We start from the raw sequence: 16,349 nt of genomic DNA, 5'->3' as shown, positions 1-16,349 counted from the left end.
ATTTGTAAGGAGATCTAAAATATCTTGAGGGAAGTTATCCTTACTACCCTTCCAGATAAGACTCTGCACCTGACAGAGCCGTATTCTGCAGCTTTATCAACCATCCCCAACAATTCTGGGATTAGACTGATGGGACAAATATCAGTCTTGTAAAGATTGACCCTACACGTGGACGAATGACAGTTAACGCAGACGAGTATAAAAGAAGCAAGTAAGTAAATCTAAAGGGGGACTCCCATCCCACCTCCAAAAAAGAGAGACTACATGGGTGAGAACACCTCAACAACACCTGAGATCACAGAAAAAACCCATCGTCGGGTAACTGGGGTAAGACCTTAATGGTCCTCGGATCAAGTCCGAGGAGATCCATCCCATAGGATGCGACGCCGTAGGGCTTAAATGTTCAAGCCCAAATCCTTTTTCTACACGAATTCCTCTAAAACCAAGACCGGGCATCGCCCCGTGACCAACGGCTAGCTTTTCAAGCCCACTCTCTACATATTATATTGTGAGGGATCTTTCATATGCGAGTCCAACATCATTATTGGGCCGCAAAGGAATTGTGTCCTTACAATTGATATGACAAATTTTTACTAATTCTCATTTAAACCCATTAATTACATAAAAAAAACCTGTAAAATAATTTGTTACTTTAACTTTTTCCAAGAGAGTAAAGGAAAGGGAACGGGTAGATTGTTGTAATATATTGAAAATTGGTACATTTTGGCCATCTTTCCCCCTTGTTTCCCTCCATCTGCATAACTTAAAAAAGTTTCATCTTGCCTTTACAATTGAAAATTACTTTAAAAGTAAAATTAGAGTTTTGAACTTGGATACTAAACTCTTTATTGCACTTTTTCCAACTTTAAATAGAAATAATAAATGAGAAATGATATGTTTATAATATTTTCACAACATTTTAAAAAAAAAATCATAAGTGGCAGATTGTTACTAGTTGTTATTTTTGGGGTAAAAAATTAATTTTAGTGTTAGGTTCAAATTTGAACCAATAACAACTAATCACCTTTAATTTATTGTGAAAATTTTGTAAAAATGTTGTGGACGTAACATCTCTCATAGTAAATATACAAATCTTGTAATTTTTCCCATTAAATTTTTTTTAAACGAATTTAATTATTAAATCGGAGTCTTATAATTCAATAACATATATTATTCTAATTTATTAGTAGAATTAGGGTTTAAATCCATAATCTTCCATCAATCTCAAACGGGCTCATAATGGCCCAAATATCCATGTCCCCAATCGTTTGGGCTTAGGGTAGGGTGAAGTGGGCCACACCCCACACCAATTCACAAACGTACACTTCAACCGTAGTGAATCAAATCCCTCTTTTGTCACAAATCTTCCGCGGCAAGTTTTTTCATACAAAACAATATCCCGCCATTCCCAAAAAACACTTCCGATCAGTTTTCTCTCACAAAAAAAAACACACCTCCCACTCTTAATCCCCGCATCCAAACACACCCCCAAAACCCTAGCCATCAACCAAGCAAGAGAGAGAGAGAGAGAGAGCTTGGTAAATTGAAGTTTTACTGTCAATGAGGTATTTCTCTCTCACTCATTTTCATTTTTTATTTTTTATATATTTTTTACTTTCTGTTTGGTTCTCGGTAAAATGAGACGGAAAATGAGAACCAAGAAAACCTAATATTTATTTATTTCTTGGTTTGCATTGTTCTGGTTGATGTGATTAATTACTGTTCAAGTCTGATTCGTATTAATTTTTCAAATTTACTTTGCCTTTTAAAAAAAAATTCCTAATTTTTTTTTTTTTTTACCATTACATCATTTTATAGCAATGGCTAATGAAAATTCGTGTGATCTTGTTAAGTTTTAATCTACAATGCCTTTGTTTTTAGTCTCTCAGCTTGTTTTTGTTATCTTGTTTGGTTCAGTACCAGAAATTTGAGAAAAATTAACAAGAAAATTATTTTCAAAAAAAGTAGTTATATGGGTCTGTTTGGTTAGGCGATTTGATAGCTTAAAAGTGCGTTTTTAAAAACCCAAAATTCCATTTCGCACACCGTTTTTGCAACAGCTTATTCAAACGCAACCTATAAGTTGTCAATGTGGTTTTACTTTTTTTTTTTGGCGGGCTTTGTTAATTGCTTATGTGAAATATATTTTGAGCTTTGGCTGAGCTAGGTTTGCGTAGTTTACTTGTTGGGAAATGGGTTTAACTTGGTCTATGTGGAGGGGTTAACTTGGAGTGATAGTGTTGGCATATGAAGAGTAGCTTTGGTTTATATGTCTATTCAACTATTTGATTGAAAATCAATTTCTAATCGAGGGCACAAGGACGCACACTTAAATGGGTTCACAGGTATTTGATTCTTTTCCATGTTTTGCTTTGTAGCTAGGTGAATGCATGTGGCCGATCCCAATTAGTCTGGTTGTGCATTCAAAACCGAATCTAAAGTTTTTGGACTAAAGCTTCGTTGTTGTTGTTGTATAGTTTATAGCTAGGTAATTTACTGAGGTGATCTTGTGTTTATTAGCATTTTACTTGTCATTCTAAGAGCTAAGAATCAATGCAAGTTTTTGCTTTGTGAGAATAGTAAATGGTGCATTATGGTAATTTAGAGTTGGTTTGTCCCAACTGGATAGATGAGAATCATCGACCTAAATGACGATGAAAATTGAGTTAATGAGATCGATTTGATAGTCTTGGTCTGGCTTTAGCTTATATGTCTATTGAACTATATGATTAAAGTCCATTTCTAATTGAGGGCATGGGGATAAACTTTCAAATGGGTTCACAAGTATCTGATAAGAAATAATTATATAACAAGATTTTTATTTTATTTTATTTTATTTCGTGTGTATGCTTCATAGCTAGGTAGAATTCTGAAGTGTTGGGGACAATGGAAAATTTTTGCTTTTTTGCCGTACTGGAAATCTGGTAGCCTCTCAGTGAAAATCTTTCTTAGAGAATCAGTTTTTGCAGTAATTCCTGGCATATTAATAACTTGTTATATTTGAAACTGCCTATTGCTTATTGTTTTGTTGAAGTCCAATACTGATGATATGGTAAATCTTGCTTGGGTACTGTTCTGTGTTTTCCAGAGATGGCAGGGCACCTCCCAAACTCTCCTAAACTAGGATATCCTGTTGACAGTGGTGATGAAAAGTATGTCTCTGGCCTTAGTACCATTCTGGTTGCTACTGTTCAAGAAGCAAAAGACAGGATTTCTCAGATAGAATATATATTCTGCAGCCAGCTCTACCCTAATTTCCAATCAAAGTCTAAAAGCCTGCAGAAAGTTTATTTTGAGGCCAGGAAAGCTGCAGATGATGTGTGGAAAGAGAAGGAAAATGATCTCTTAATCCAAATAGAAAGACTTCAACTTGAAAAGAAACAAGCCCTAGAAGAGAACCAGTCTCTCAAGCTAGAGATGGAAAAACCATCAAAGGAGCAGGAAGAGAAGATAAACAAGTTACTTGCCAATATTAAATGTCAAAAACTTGAGATTGATCAACTAGGATTGAAGCTGAAGAATAAGTCTAAGGAAGTTGATGAGGGAATGGAATTGCATAATAGATTAATCCAATTGGTTCAAGAAAAAACCTCTGATAATTTAAACATGGGAAAACAACTTAAAGAGTATGAAGAAAAGACAAATGAGCTTCTTGCCAAAGTGAATGGCCTTGAGAAAAAAGTTGATGAGCTCCAAGATGAGCTTAGAATAAAGCAAGAAAAAGCAGTAGAGGGAAAGGAGTTGACAAAAAATTTGGTTGAAAAGATTGAAAGGCTTACCTCTGAAATTTCAGATGATCAACAGCTATTGAGAGAGAATAAAAAAGAGAAGAAATTACTTATGGGCAAATTGGAACATTTGGAAGACAATGCTGGTAGACTCCAAAAGGAGCTTCAGAAAATGACTTGTGAGGTTGATGAGGGAAGAAATTTACAAAACGAATTACTTCAACAGATTGATTCAACTAATACTGAAATATCAAAGAACAAACAGCAGTTGGAGGAGTGTGAGAAAGAGAAGAAGCTGCTTGTGGACAAAATAATTGTTTTAGAAGGGAAAATTAATGAGTTACAGGTAAATCATGGAGGGAGGAGCAGTGAGGTGGCAGAAGGAAACGATTCATGCGAAAAATTACTTCAACAGATTGACACAAAAGCCTCTGAGTTACAAGCTGAGAAGAAGAAAACAAGGCATGTTGTTGATCTTTACAAAAAGCTGAAATCTCAATACGACTACCTCATGTCAAAGCGTGGTCTTACTGTCGATAATATGCTCCCCCAAAGTGATTCTCTAAGGCATAATCAGGATATATTGACTTCACCTGGTAAGCTTTACTGCTTTTATTATGCATTTTCTCTTTATGTAATTCTAAACCATTAGCTGCATATGTATGAATCAAAAAAAGTTTCATGATGATCTGCTGGTAGTTTAGTCTTTAGTTTAGAAGTGGGTTATTTACTAGGTTGTCACTTCGCATGAGGTCCAAACTTGTTTGAATTCACTGATTTTTGAATTTCATATTATGGTTGGTTCAACTTAGAATAACAATGGGGTAGATATCTTTACATATTGCATCCTCTGTTATTCTTTCTAAAGAATTATCTTTTCCCTGGTATTTTAGATCTTGGAAAGAAAATTGCAGACACTCCTGTGACTCCCAGTGACAAAAATAAAGTGAAGAATGACATCTGTTTCAGTGGAAGTTCAGAGGATGAGAAAAGCACTAAATTAATTCAAACTTCAAGTTCTGACTCTCCTCCTTCAGGTTTCCCTATTACAACAAAATGTCCCTCCAATGTAAAATCAGCCCCGGTAGCTGGTACAAAGCGGCCTGCATCTTCTTGGAGAGAAACAAGGTCCCGTCAGTGCCAAGGTGGGCCTGATCCTCATGATGATTTTCTTGATACTCCTCTCGAGAACATCAGAGGAAACTTGAACAAGACATTGAAAGAACAAGAAAATGATCCTCCAGTACCTATTCAGAAAGACATGAATTTCGACGGTTCAGATGATGAAACGCAGGATATGAATGTTGATTGCAGAGTTCAAAAGCTGCAGATGCCAGTTCCAGTGGCTGGCAAGAAAGATTTCAAGTATGTTGAACCAGTGAGAAAGAAAGCTGATCGGGAAAACTTGAAAGGAATTGAATGCAAGCAGTGTAAGAAGTTCTATGATGCAGTTCTACCCAATGATGGGCGCAGGGATACCAATGGTAATCAGCAGAATTTACGCTGTGAACATCATGATGGTGTTTCTAGGCATCGATATAGGTATGCTCCTCCTTTGACCCCTGAAGGATTTTGGAACATTGGATTTGAATCTGAAATGTCATAGTATTATTGAGCTCAAAATTCTTATCTTTGTTTGAGCTGTTCATTTGATTTCTACTTCCAGTTTTGCAACTTTGTGGTCCTAAGTAAATTAAAAGAGCAAATAGTTTCAAGAAAGCTAAAATAATTCTTCAATTACATGATATATCCCCCAAGGTTTTAGCCCTTGTGCGAACCCTAAAATTTTATTTATATATATATATATATATATAATATATATATGATTTTAAATTGTATTGTATATCCACCCATGTACCCAATTTCCTTCTCTATTCTTTTATAAAAAATTTACATATCAGGAAAGGAAATCTATTATGTAGCTAGTATTCAAGAGCAAATATCTGTAGACTTTGCTTGATTCTGTTGTCTGGTAGTGACACTTGTCTATACAATATTTGAGGTTTAAAATTTTAGAATGTTGTACAATGTCCAAGGAAGAAATTGGTAGTATTTTGTGGGGTTCCTTTTGTGGTCAAAACCTTTTGATTAAAAAAAATTCCACTGCAATATCAATACTGAGTCACTCATAGCATTACTATACCTGCCCTTTTCAGTGCGGGTTGGTTATTCATCACTCCTTTTAATTAATCATCAGGTAAATATTGAAAATGTTGTGGATTCCAAGTTATTCTATCTGTTCCTAGCCTTGTTAGAATCATTTATGTGATTGATTAAATGGACAATAGATATTAAAACTCATAATAGTTGCAAGTTTTCCCTGCTGTTGATTGCATATCATCGATAGCTATCTATATTTCTCATTTTCATAATTGTACTTCATATTGTGTTATCTTTGATTGTTCATATCAATCACTACTCAAAGTACCATTCTCTTATAAACTTCTATATCTCCTTTTGATTTATATATGAAATTGATTCTTGAAGTTTGTGCCAAAACCTACCATGCTAGATATCTTAGTTTTCTGTGTATTTCTTCTTTTGCTTTCCTTTTAGGCAATCATAGCATGTCTTATTTAGAGAATCTGAACTCTTGGTATTTATGCCCTTATGGTCTAGGATTCTCCAATCTCATTATTCCACAATTCAGTTTGATTAATTTCTGATCCTTTTAATCCCTTTGCCCTTTAATCAGCATTAGGTTTGAAACTGAACTTATATATTTTTAGCTTACTTCAATCACTTTGAAGCTTCAAAGTTGCTGTAACTTTAGACTCTTTCATAATTCTCTTCATTTGCTATATATTTTATGCAGCAGTTGGCATGCATTTGATTCCAACACCTGGTACATATTGGTAATTAGAATTTGAAAATAATGACATCTTTAGTCATCCTAATTCTTTCATTATTGTGTTCTTTGTTCATAAATGCACTGATCTAATCAATTTATTGTTTCAAATTTTCAATATATATGTATGTATGTATGTATGCATGGGAATTTTTGGTTAAAAAACACTTTAACAAATTATTGGAGAAATAAAAATATTTATTCAAGCAATCTACATAAAATGAAGGGATCGGTAGTAGACTAGGAGTATAATATGCAACTAGCAGTAACAATATGGCTCCCCTCCTTTGGTCACAAAGTGATACTTGTGTCACTCATAAACTTGGGAGAATTGGTGATGATGTGAAATTCTCTGTTTTTCTACGTTAAGTGAATAAAATCAAGTATACTAACCAAAAAAAAAAAAAAAAAAAAATTCCCACTACTATACCTAAAAAATAGATTCAACATTCCTGTCCTGCTTACCCCATAGGAAATGGTAGTACCAAAATCCCAATATATATAAAATGGCAAGGGTGATATTCTTCTACACCATTTCTCTCTACCTTGTGAATTGATAGTAGTTGGTATGATTATGTCACAGTTTTACCTATCAAAAAAAAATTATGTCACAGTTTGAATGAGTAGAACCCTCACCTAGACTGAATACACACCAACCCACATGATTGCAGAGGCCCATACAATCACGGTGTTTGTGGGTAATCTTTCACACTGACATCCTTAATAGAAATAAGTTTATATGGTGGTAAAGGATGCTTAGTGTAAGCTAACATGCTACTACCAGTACTCTTTGATTCGGTTATTAAATTAAAAGTTACATCCTATGTCTACTATTTTTTCTTGAAGGGTAAAATTCTGAAGTTCTCTATGGAGAGTTAACCTATTTATAAAATTGTATAGTTGGAAATGAGAACCTGGCTAGATGTCTATGAGAAACAAATATATATCAGGATTTTGCGAGCTTATTTGTTTGAAGTTGAGATTAAAGTCACTGCCTTATTTGAAAAACAGCTAGCTTAAAGTCTTTTTTTTAAATTTTTTTTTTTTTATCCGGCAACAAATAAGCTAGTATTTTTTTTGAGATAGTTACAATATATTATTTTTTTGAGATAGTTACAATATGTTGCTAACCCCACAATTCGAACCCTTCCTTCTTAGACCCTTCAAGCACTTTTTGCATAAAAAAGTGCTAATTAAATTACAAGACTTTTAAAATAAACTAATATTTTAATAGGCCAATCACATTACCGAAATTCCTATTGCCCAAACCTATTAACCGAAAACCAATTGTGGCACTGGCAATGCCATTGCTGAAATAGGGAAAAAAAAAAAAATCGTTTGTTTATAGCATAAAAATCCAATCACAAGAAGGGGAAAAAAAAAAAAAAGTTGACGGGCATTTTGAGCTCGAGTTAAATAAATTTTTCATCATGTTGTTAGGTTTTTTTTTTTTTTTTAGATAATTGGTAAATATAATAATCTTAAATTATAATTGATATAAATTATTATTATTATAACAAAAAAAAAAAAAAAATTAGAAGAGCTTGTGAAGCTAAAATTTTACTTGTAGCCTATTGGCAGAAAATTTCTTACCTCCAACTATTAAATGGCATTATATTTTTTTTTTTTTTAAGAGAGGTTCTTATGTTATGATTTTTTGTTTTTTTTGGTAATGGGAGTAGTGAAGTTATCTTTAAAATGACAAATTTTAGTTACAAAATTAGTTATAACCCAAAATTATAATTTTTTTTTATTTAATATCTTTTTTATTGGAGGTGAATTTTGACAAAATCTCAATTAAATAAAATCTTCTTATATTCTCAATATTTACTATCAAAAAATATATATGAAATTGGGAAAAAAAAATAACGATAAGTTTATGAAAAAAGTATTCGGCAAAAAAAAAAAAAAAGATTAGGAAAAAAATGATAACTTGCCGATCAAAATCATGAGAAAATGTATGAAAGTAGAAGAACTTATTTTGAAAAATTAAAAACTAAAAACAAATGTGGTTTTCGTAGTGGCATACATATACAATGCTTTGTATTTCTTACATATACATGTCTTTGCTCACATGTTGAGATTTTGCCTCGAGCCCTGCAAACCCCACCTTACACACACACTCTTAGGCTTCCTCCTCAATAAAACCCCCGTACTTTTTTTTTTTTTTTGGTTGCTTCCCAACACCAGTTAGCCTAAACCCACCTCCACACTTTTTTTTTTTTTTTTAAAGAATGTTTTTTAATTTCTTGGGTTTTGTTTTTTCTATTCCCATCATTCATATCATGATGGGAATAGAATTATTATTATTTTTTTTTTATGGGAAAAACTCCATACTTTTTATTCAGAACGTTGAAAAGACGATACATCTTTAGCACACGCATTTGCCACTTGACTTGGACACTCCTCCAGCCAAACTATCAAACTCTCAACATTATGAGCATGTTGAGCTAACAAGTGGGCAGAGATATTTCCCTGCCTTTTAATATGTAGAAATCAAAAGTCCTGAAACTCTAGGCTTTCCGTAGCACGTAAGGACTATATTCCGGATCGACAACGCCGCCTCACCAATGCTGTGAATAGCGTTGATCGTCAGCTGCGAATCACTTTCAAAAACCACGTCCCTGAGTCCCACCTCCTCGGTAAAAGTCACCCTGATCTCTAGGGCCTTCACCTCTGTTTCTAACGCACCGAGAGGAAAGTCCAGCTTTCTACACATGGCCGCAACCACGTTTCCTTCCTCGCCGTGCACGATCACACCCACGCCGGATTGCTTAGACTTTGTGAATAGTGCCCCATCCACATTAATCTTAAAGTAGCCAAGCGGCAGTGGCTTCCAGGTGGCAGTGATTTGGACATCAGAAAGAGGCTAGTTCATCTTCACGTTGGCGGATAAGAAATCCTCCAATAGTTTCACAGTGTTTCTCACAATTACAGACCCGGGACGCCTCTTCCCACCATGCTGAACCTCATTCTGGCTCTTCCAAATACCCCAGCATATCGTGATCCACCTCTCCAATAGCCCTTGCTGCGCCTCCCAACAAATCCGAAGTTTACTAAACATGTCCAAAAAACTCCAAGACTCAAGAACTTTGATTGGTAGAGAAAGTTTGCAAGAACTCCATACCTCTGTACTGCGATCACAAAAACAGAGCAGGTGCATGGTCGTTTCTACATGCCTACCACATTCCTCGCATATATTGTTGGTCGTGATCTTTCTACGAAAGAAGGAGTCTTTAGTGGCCAGTATCCCATTACATGCCTTCCAGGAAAAGTGTTTAATTCTATTAGGCAGGTTCATACTCCACACCCCTCTCCATGCATCGTGCAACTTAGTCGGGTCAGAACAACCAGCATTGCCACCCTCCGCCTCTACTTCCAGGGCCAACCTATAAGCACTCCTCATGGTAAAACTACCTTTCTTTTCTTTAGCCCAAACCATTCTGTCCATGGCAACTGATTCATTGATGGGGGTACTCAGAATTGCCTCTACATCCTGTGGTAAGAAAAGCCCTCTAATTAGCTCTATGTCCCACTCCTTGCCTCCATCTTTCAGTAAGTCACAAACCATTTTAATCTGATTTCCAGGCCGCTCAAGTGACACCACCCTATACGTACTTCGATTAGTAAGCCATTGGTCTTGTCAAACATGAATGCGACAACCATCGCCAACCTGCCAGCTCAACCCGTGTTTTACCAAGTATTAGGTAGCCATGATGCTCCTCCAGGCAAAGGAAGCCTTCTTCCGTACCTCAGCCTCCACAAAGTTCCCATTAGGGAAATATTTAGCCTTATAGACCTGAGAAAACAGGGAGGAAGAATTAGTTTGAAGTCTCCAGCCCTGTTTTGCTAAAAGGGCAAGATTGAAGGATTTCAAGTCTCTAAAGCCCAAACCCCCTTCATCCTTCAGTCAGCACATTCTTTCCCAACTCAACCAAGCCACCTTCTTTTCATTCTTCACTTGTCCCCACCAAAATTGTCTCACCATTCCAGTCATCTCCTCGCAGAGTCCGTTGGGAAGCTTAAAACAGCTCATAGTATAAGAAGGAACGGCTTGTGCGACTACCTTGATCAACACTTCATTTCCTGCATTTGATAAAAACTTTTCCTTCCAACCCGCAAGCTTGGAGGCTAGTTTTTGTTTCAGCTGAGCAAATCTATTTTTCTTTGACTTACCAATTAATGAAGGTAGACTAAGATAGGTTTCATGTGACTTGATAACTTGGGCCCCAAACATGGACTTGACAGCTTGCGGTTTGTGGTATTGCGACTAAAGAATAAGGTCGTCTTGTTTCTATTTAATTGTTGACTCGAAGAGGACTCATAGACTTGCAAAATTCTTTGAATTTCTGCCCCTTCCTTCTCCGTTGCTTTATAGAATATCAAGCTATCATTTGCAAAGAATAAGTGTGAGATTCGTGGCCCCCTAGCCGAGGTAGCCACACCTTTTATCTCCTTCCTCTTCGACGCCTTGTGCAACAAAGCTGACAAATCTTAAGCACAAAGAAGGAAGAGATATGGGGAGAGTGGATCCCCTTGTCTAAGGCCTCGTGTTGGAGTAATCAGTTCGCATGGTTGGCCATTAAGTCTTATAGCATATGTAACGCAGGATACACACGCCATCACAATCTGAATCCACCGCTCATGGAAACCCAGCTTCTCCATTATTTTTTGCAAGCACCCCCACCCCACCCGGTCATAAGCTTTGCTCATGTTTAACTTCAAAGCCATCTCTCCCTCTTTACTTTTCCTCTTCCTATGAATGTGATTCATTAGTTCATGGGCCACAAGAATATTATCTGTGATGAGCCTCCTAGTTACAAAAGCACTTTGGTTTTCACATACAATATCCTTTAACACAACCCTCATTCTGTTAGCTACTACCTCGGAAGCCAGCTTATATGCCACATTACACAAGCTTATAAGCCTATAGTCAGTGACTCTAGAGGGGTTTTTCATTTTCGATACAAGCACAATATGGGTTTCATGAAACTTAGGGGGAGCAATACCATGGTTGAGGAATTCTACTACAGTTTGTATGACAACAGAATTTGCAGTAGGCTAATAATGTTGAAAAAAAAAGGAGGCACACCATCAGGGCCTGGTGCCTTCAGCGGGTGCATCTGCTTAAGGGCTTTCTCGACCTCAGCAACCCTAAAGTCCTGGAATAAGATCTCATTCATTCTGTTAATGACTTTAGGGTGAATAGCAGCCAATAATTCTTCATTAACTGTAGGGCATGAAGAAGTAAATAACTCTTGGAAATACTCTATAAGAATATGACTCATGGTGTCTTCCTCCTCCTGCCATTGACCAGTAGAGTCCAAAAGTCGAGTGATGGTGTTCCGTTGATGCCTTTTTTAGGCTTTCTCATGGAAGAAAGATGCGTTGCTATCCCCTGACTTAAGCCAATTGTTCCTTGATTGTTGCTTCCACATCACTTCCTTCGGCGAGAGCAGCTTGTTAATCTCCCCCTTTGTATCATGAATCTCTTCCATGTTCGCCTCCCTACCTAGTAAGCACTCCAACCATTGGAGCTTTTTTGAAAGTGAAGCTATTTTCCTTCCTACATGGCCAAAGTTCGTCCTGTTCCAACTTTGCAGTGAGGAGCTACACTCATCCATGCATCGCCTGAATTGACTTTGACCTCCTAGGATTCGGCCTCTCTCCCAAGACTCCTTCACAACCCCATCACATTCTTCCTCATTGATCCACATAGCCTCAAACCTAAACAGCTGCTTCCTTTTTTTGTTCCTATTTTTAGGTAGGAGAGCTTTAAGAATCAGCATGTTGTGGTATGAAGAACAAGTGGCCACATTGTATAGTCATAGCCCAGGGAACATAGCAGCCCAGTTTGTGGAGACCAAAGACCGGTCTAGTCTCTCCCGAACCCACCCACGTGCCCCTAACCACCTACTCCAAGTAAATTCAGGGCCTACAAAGCCCATATCTCTCAGTTTGCTTTTGTTGATTGCTGAAGAGAAAGCCCTCATCTACCATTCAGGCCTCTCTCCCCCTCCTACCTTTTCTCCCCTGTGACTAATCTCGTTGAAATCTCCCATGCAAACCCAAGGGAGCCTACTTCTAGTACTCAAGTTCACTAACAGCGACCAAGACTCTCCTCTTTTGCTAGTTTCAGGGTGGCCATAAAATCCGGTAAATCACCATTTCTTTTTCTCATTTTCCTCTGTAATAACCACATCTATGTGTCTAGGAGAGAAAGTTTGCACCTCCACTGATAGTGACTCCTTCCATAACAAGGCCAATCCCCCACTTCTGCGAACACTAGGAACTATCGTACCTTGGCTTCTTTCTAACTTATGATTAATCTCATCCATTTCCTCTACCGTAAACTTGGTTTCCATAAGGAAAACCAAGGTGGGATCTTCCTCCAAAATTGATTTTTGAAGAGTGCCAACTGTCCGAGGGTTCCCAAGCCCTCGATAATTCGAACATATAGCACTCATTGTTCCCAGCAGGGCTGCACTGCAGCTACTGTCGATCTCATTTGTGTAGCCAACAGTTTACCAAAAGCAGCAACTTCCTCATCAACCTTTGGTTTCTTCCTAGTCCTAGCATTCTCCATAACTTCTTCAAAGGGTGCACATGTCTTCCGTTTTAGACCCACCTGTGCCTCTTCTACCTCCATTCGGGGTAATTTCCTCCAAGGTATTCACCTTCTTCACGTTGGACATGCTTCTCCCCACATTTTCTTTCTCCAACTTGCATGCCTGTGCATGAGTCTTTTTTCTATTTGGGCTCTTGGCTTTGTTAATAAGACTCCTTACTTTTGCACTTGACATCATAGGCCCAATGTTGGAATAAAAGAGACTTCTCCCCTTGGTCCATTAAGTTTTTTGTTTCAGCAGGCCCATCCAAATCTTCCATATAGCCCATTACCACATGCAGCCCACTTGAGAGTAGCCCAACTCCCAGAACAGGCGTTGACAAATCACTCTCCTTGTTTCCCTCTCGGTTTACTGTCACCTCCTTCTCCGATTTCAGTATTAGTGCTTTGGGAACCCACTGCACGTTACATCCTATGTCAGCTTTCCCCGAAATCACGTCGTCAAGCTCTCTCAGCTGCTCCTCGAAATCCAGTTTTTCTTTTTCCCTGTTTAGCTTTTCCTTGGTTTTCTCGCCTGCCAGAATCATGCTTTCCACGTAACCTCTATCCTCGGTAATCTCCACATCTCTATGGAGCTGTCGGCGCACAACAGGTGCTTCCGATTGCTTACCGTGTTGCCCCTCTCTTTCCATTGTCTCCACCTCCGTCTGTCCAGGACTTGCACTCGCCCTTGTTTGCTACCCCTTTCACCATGTGCGTTTTCTGTAGCCAATTTGGGTTCACACGCAACGAAGGTCCATATTGCTTGTCCTCTGAGCTTATCGGATTTGTCCGGTGCATCCATTCAATACAATCCTTCTCATCATGATCAAGTCTGCCACACAAGTAACACAAGATAGGTAGGCGTTCATACTTGAACTCAACCCACTTTGAGTCCGAGCCTTCTATGTGCACCGGCCTACCCCTGATTAGTGGTTGCGAAACGTCCACAGCAACTCTAATCCTCAGGTAACATCCCAGGCTCAACCCATTTTCCCCAACATCCACTTTTTCGGCCTTCCCCAAAATTCCACCAATACTCAAACCCACATCCTTTGTCTGGCTCAGAGTTGGCAAGCCCTGAATCTGAACCCAAAAGGCAGCTTTTTGGAAAGTTAGAGAAGAGACTAACTCACCTACCTTTAGTTTGTGCAGTAGAATAATGTACTTATCAAAGGACCACGGCCCTTGCAAGAGAACCTTGTCCAAATCGTCCTTTGCCTGAAACAAGTACGAAGACTTGGATTTTGTAAGATTTGATATGGGTTCACACTTCACACAGTCTGCCCGTCTCACAAATATCATGAATTAATTAATAAATAATGGATGGTATTGTATTATAGTGTGGATCTGTATGTTAGTATACGGTTCTGCCTCTACAGGGCTAGTACAAGCCTTGGGTCACATGACTCTATACCAAACAAAATGTACGTTTGGGCTTTTTGGGTATCTGATCCAATATTGGGTTTTGCAAGCAAATTTTGCTATCAGCTTTATTTTTTACTTTTTGAATTTTCCTTCTGATTATACTTTATAAAATCATAAGATATTTACTTTAACCAAATTAGCTAATGATCTTTGGGGGTCAAGCGTGTGGTCAGGTTGGCCTGAGTACTTAAGCTTAGGTCAACACTACTGTACCATTTGTTTCAACGTTCGAACGATTAATTTCTTAAAATAGTCCCCTTTCTAAATTACGGAACAAAATTTAACTGTGTTTTTATTTTTTTTTGCAAATTTTTTCCCCTCTTAATTTGGCAATGCCATTGTCACAAATTCATTCCATATTTTTTTTTCGAGAAGTGATATCTGCACACAATTTTTACAATATTTTTACAACAAATTTTAAATGGCAAGTTGTTATTGTTAGATTAAAAAAGTAATTTCAATGTTAAATTCAAATTTGAACTAATAATAACTAATCACCTGTGATTTGTTGTAAAAATATTGTGAACGTAGCACTTTTTTTTTTTTTTAATTCTTCCCCAGATTTTGGCAACCACTATTTTTTTTTTCCCTTTCCCACTTTTAGCAATGGCATTGCCACAAACTTTTTTTTTACCTCCTATTTCGGCAATGGCATTGCCACAATTAGTTTCTCTTTGGCCACTCACACTTCGAGCACTTCACACCCATTCGGTTAGCAAGTTTGGGCAACAGAAATTTCGGTAATGTGATTATGGAAATTCAAAATTTTCTCTCTCTCACTTTTTCTCTTTCTCTCTCATACTTTTGTTGAATTTCGACAATACCATTGTCGAAATTCACTCTCTTTCCTCATTTTCCTAAATAACTTGAAACAGTACCTATGGCATAAATAAACTCCGTATTTAGCAATATTCAGCCAAAAGACTCTATGGATATGTCAGTGAAGTGGGGCTACATTTTTAACATTTTTCTTTAACTAGAGGAAGTGGACCATGTGACCGATATTCATTTCTAAGTGCCAAATTATTTTATTGTATAGAAATATTATTTTAATGTGTTGTATTGTAAAATAAAAGTCAGGATGTTGAAATTATTGTAAAATTGTATGGTATAATTGATAAAATAATTTTTTGAGATGGTAAAATAAGATGAGATGAAATTTTAAGGTGTGAATGCTCATATATGAACTCCAAAGTCCAAAGCGATGCTAAAAGGCAAAACCACAAATAGGTGTAATTTTGTAATAAAAAAGAAAGAGAGCATAATAGAATACGATACGGCATCGTGTCGCTTTACAAAGGCATCCATAGATTCCATACGTGCGCACATCTTATCATTCCCTTTGGTCGTCTCCTATTTCCATTTCCTCAGGACACGTACAAGAAAGCACCTAGGAAATAGCTAAAATGGACAACCAACCTGGTTCCCAGAAATCTTCGATTATTCCAGGTTCTTTTTTTTGGTTAAACAAAGAGTCTATTGCAAACAAACCCGCAAGGGAACGGGTATCAAAAGTTACAGCAATTCAGAATTAACAGGTACATAAAGTGCGCTGTCACTAGCGCAATCAAAAGCTGAAACATCCAACAAAGTAAAGGGAGGAGTAACATAATAAACAAAATCCTCGCGTTGTGAACTTCCAATTTTGGCATGTAAGTCAGCTGCGTGGTTGGCCTCTCTATAGCAATGGCTGAGCTGGACCTGCTGGAAAGCTTGGAGAATGTCCCTGCCACCAAAG

General features: G+C 37.4%; 1 protein-coding gene across 1 annotated transcript; it reads left to right on the top strand.

Annotated features, from left to right (window-relative positions):
• Nucleotides 1–1,382: 1,382 nt before the first annotated feature.
• Nucleotides 1,383–5,468, top strand: LOC115986693 (protein gamma response 1-like). The gene is made up of 3 exons (XM_031109940.1): nt 1,383–1,565; nt 3,089–4,324; nt 4,622–5,468. Exons 2-3 carry the CDS (start codon nt 3,091–3,093, stop codon nt 5,332–5,334), a joined length of 1,947 nt encoding a protein of 648 aa, XP_030965800.1. The 5' UTR covers nt 1,383–1,565; nt 3,089–3,090; the 3' UTR covers nt 5,335–5,468.
• Nucleotides 5,469–16,349: the final 10,881 nt, after the last annotated feature.

Source organism: Quercus lobata, chromosome 4 (genome assembly GCF_001633185.2).
Source record: "Quercus lobata isolate SW786 chromosome 4, ValleyOak3.0 Primary Assembly, whole genome shotgun sequence".
NCBI lineage: Eukaryota > Viridiplantae > Streptophyta > Magnoliopsida > Fagales > Fagaceae > Quercus > Quercus lobata.
The sequence above is the reverse complement of the archived record's forward strand: the minus strand, read 5'-3'. Positions and strand labels throughout refer to the sequence as shown.

What these genes read in the sequence shown, in the direction of transcription:
- LOC115986693 (XM_031109940.1), top strand. Translation starts at nt 3,091, where the DNA reads ATGGCAGGGCACCTCCCAAACTCTCCTAAACTAGGATATCCTGTTGAC. An exon ending in GGATATATTGACTTCACCTG is followed by an intron (nt 4,325 to 4,621) that starts GTAAGCTTTACT and finishes CTGGTATTTTAG; the next exon opens with ATCTTGGAAAGAAAATTGCA.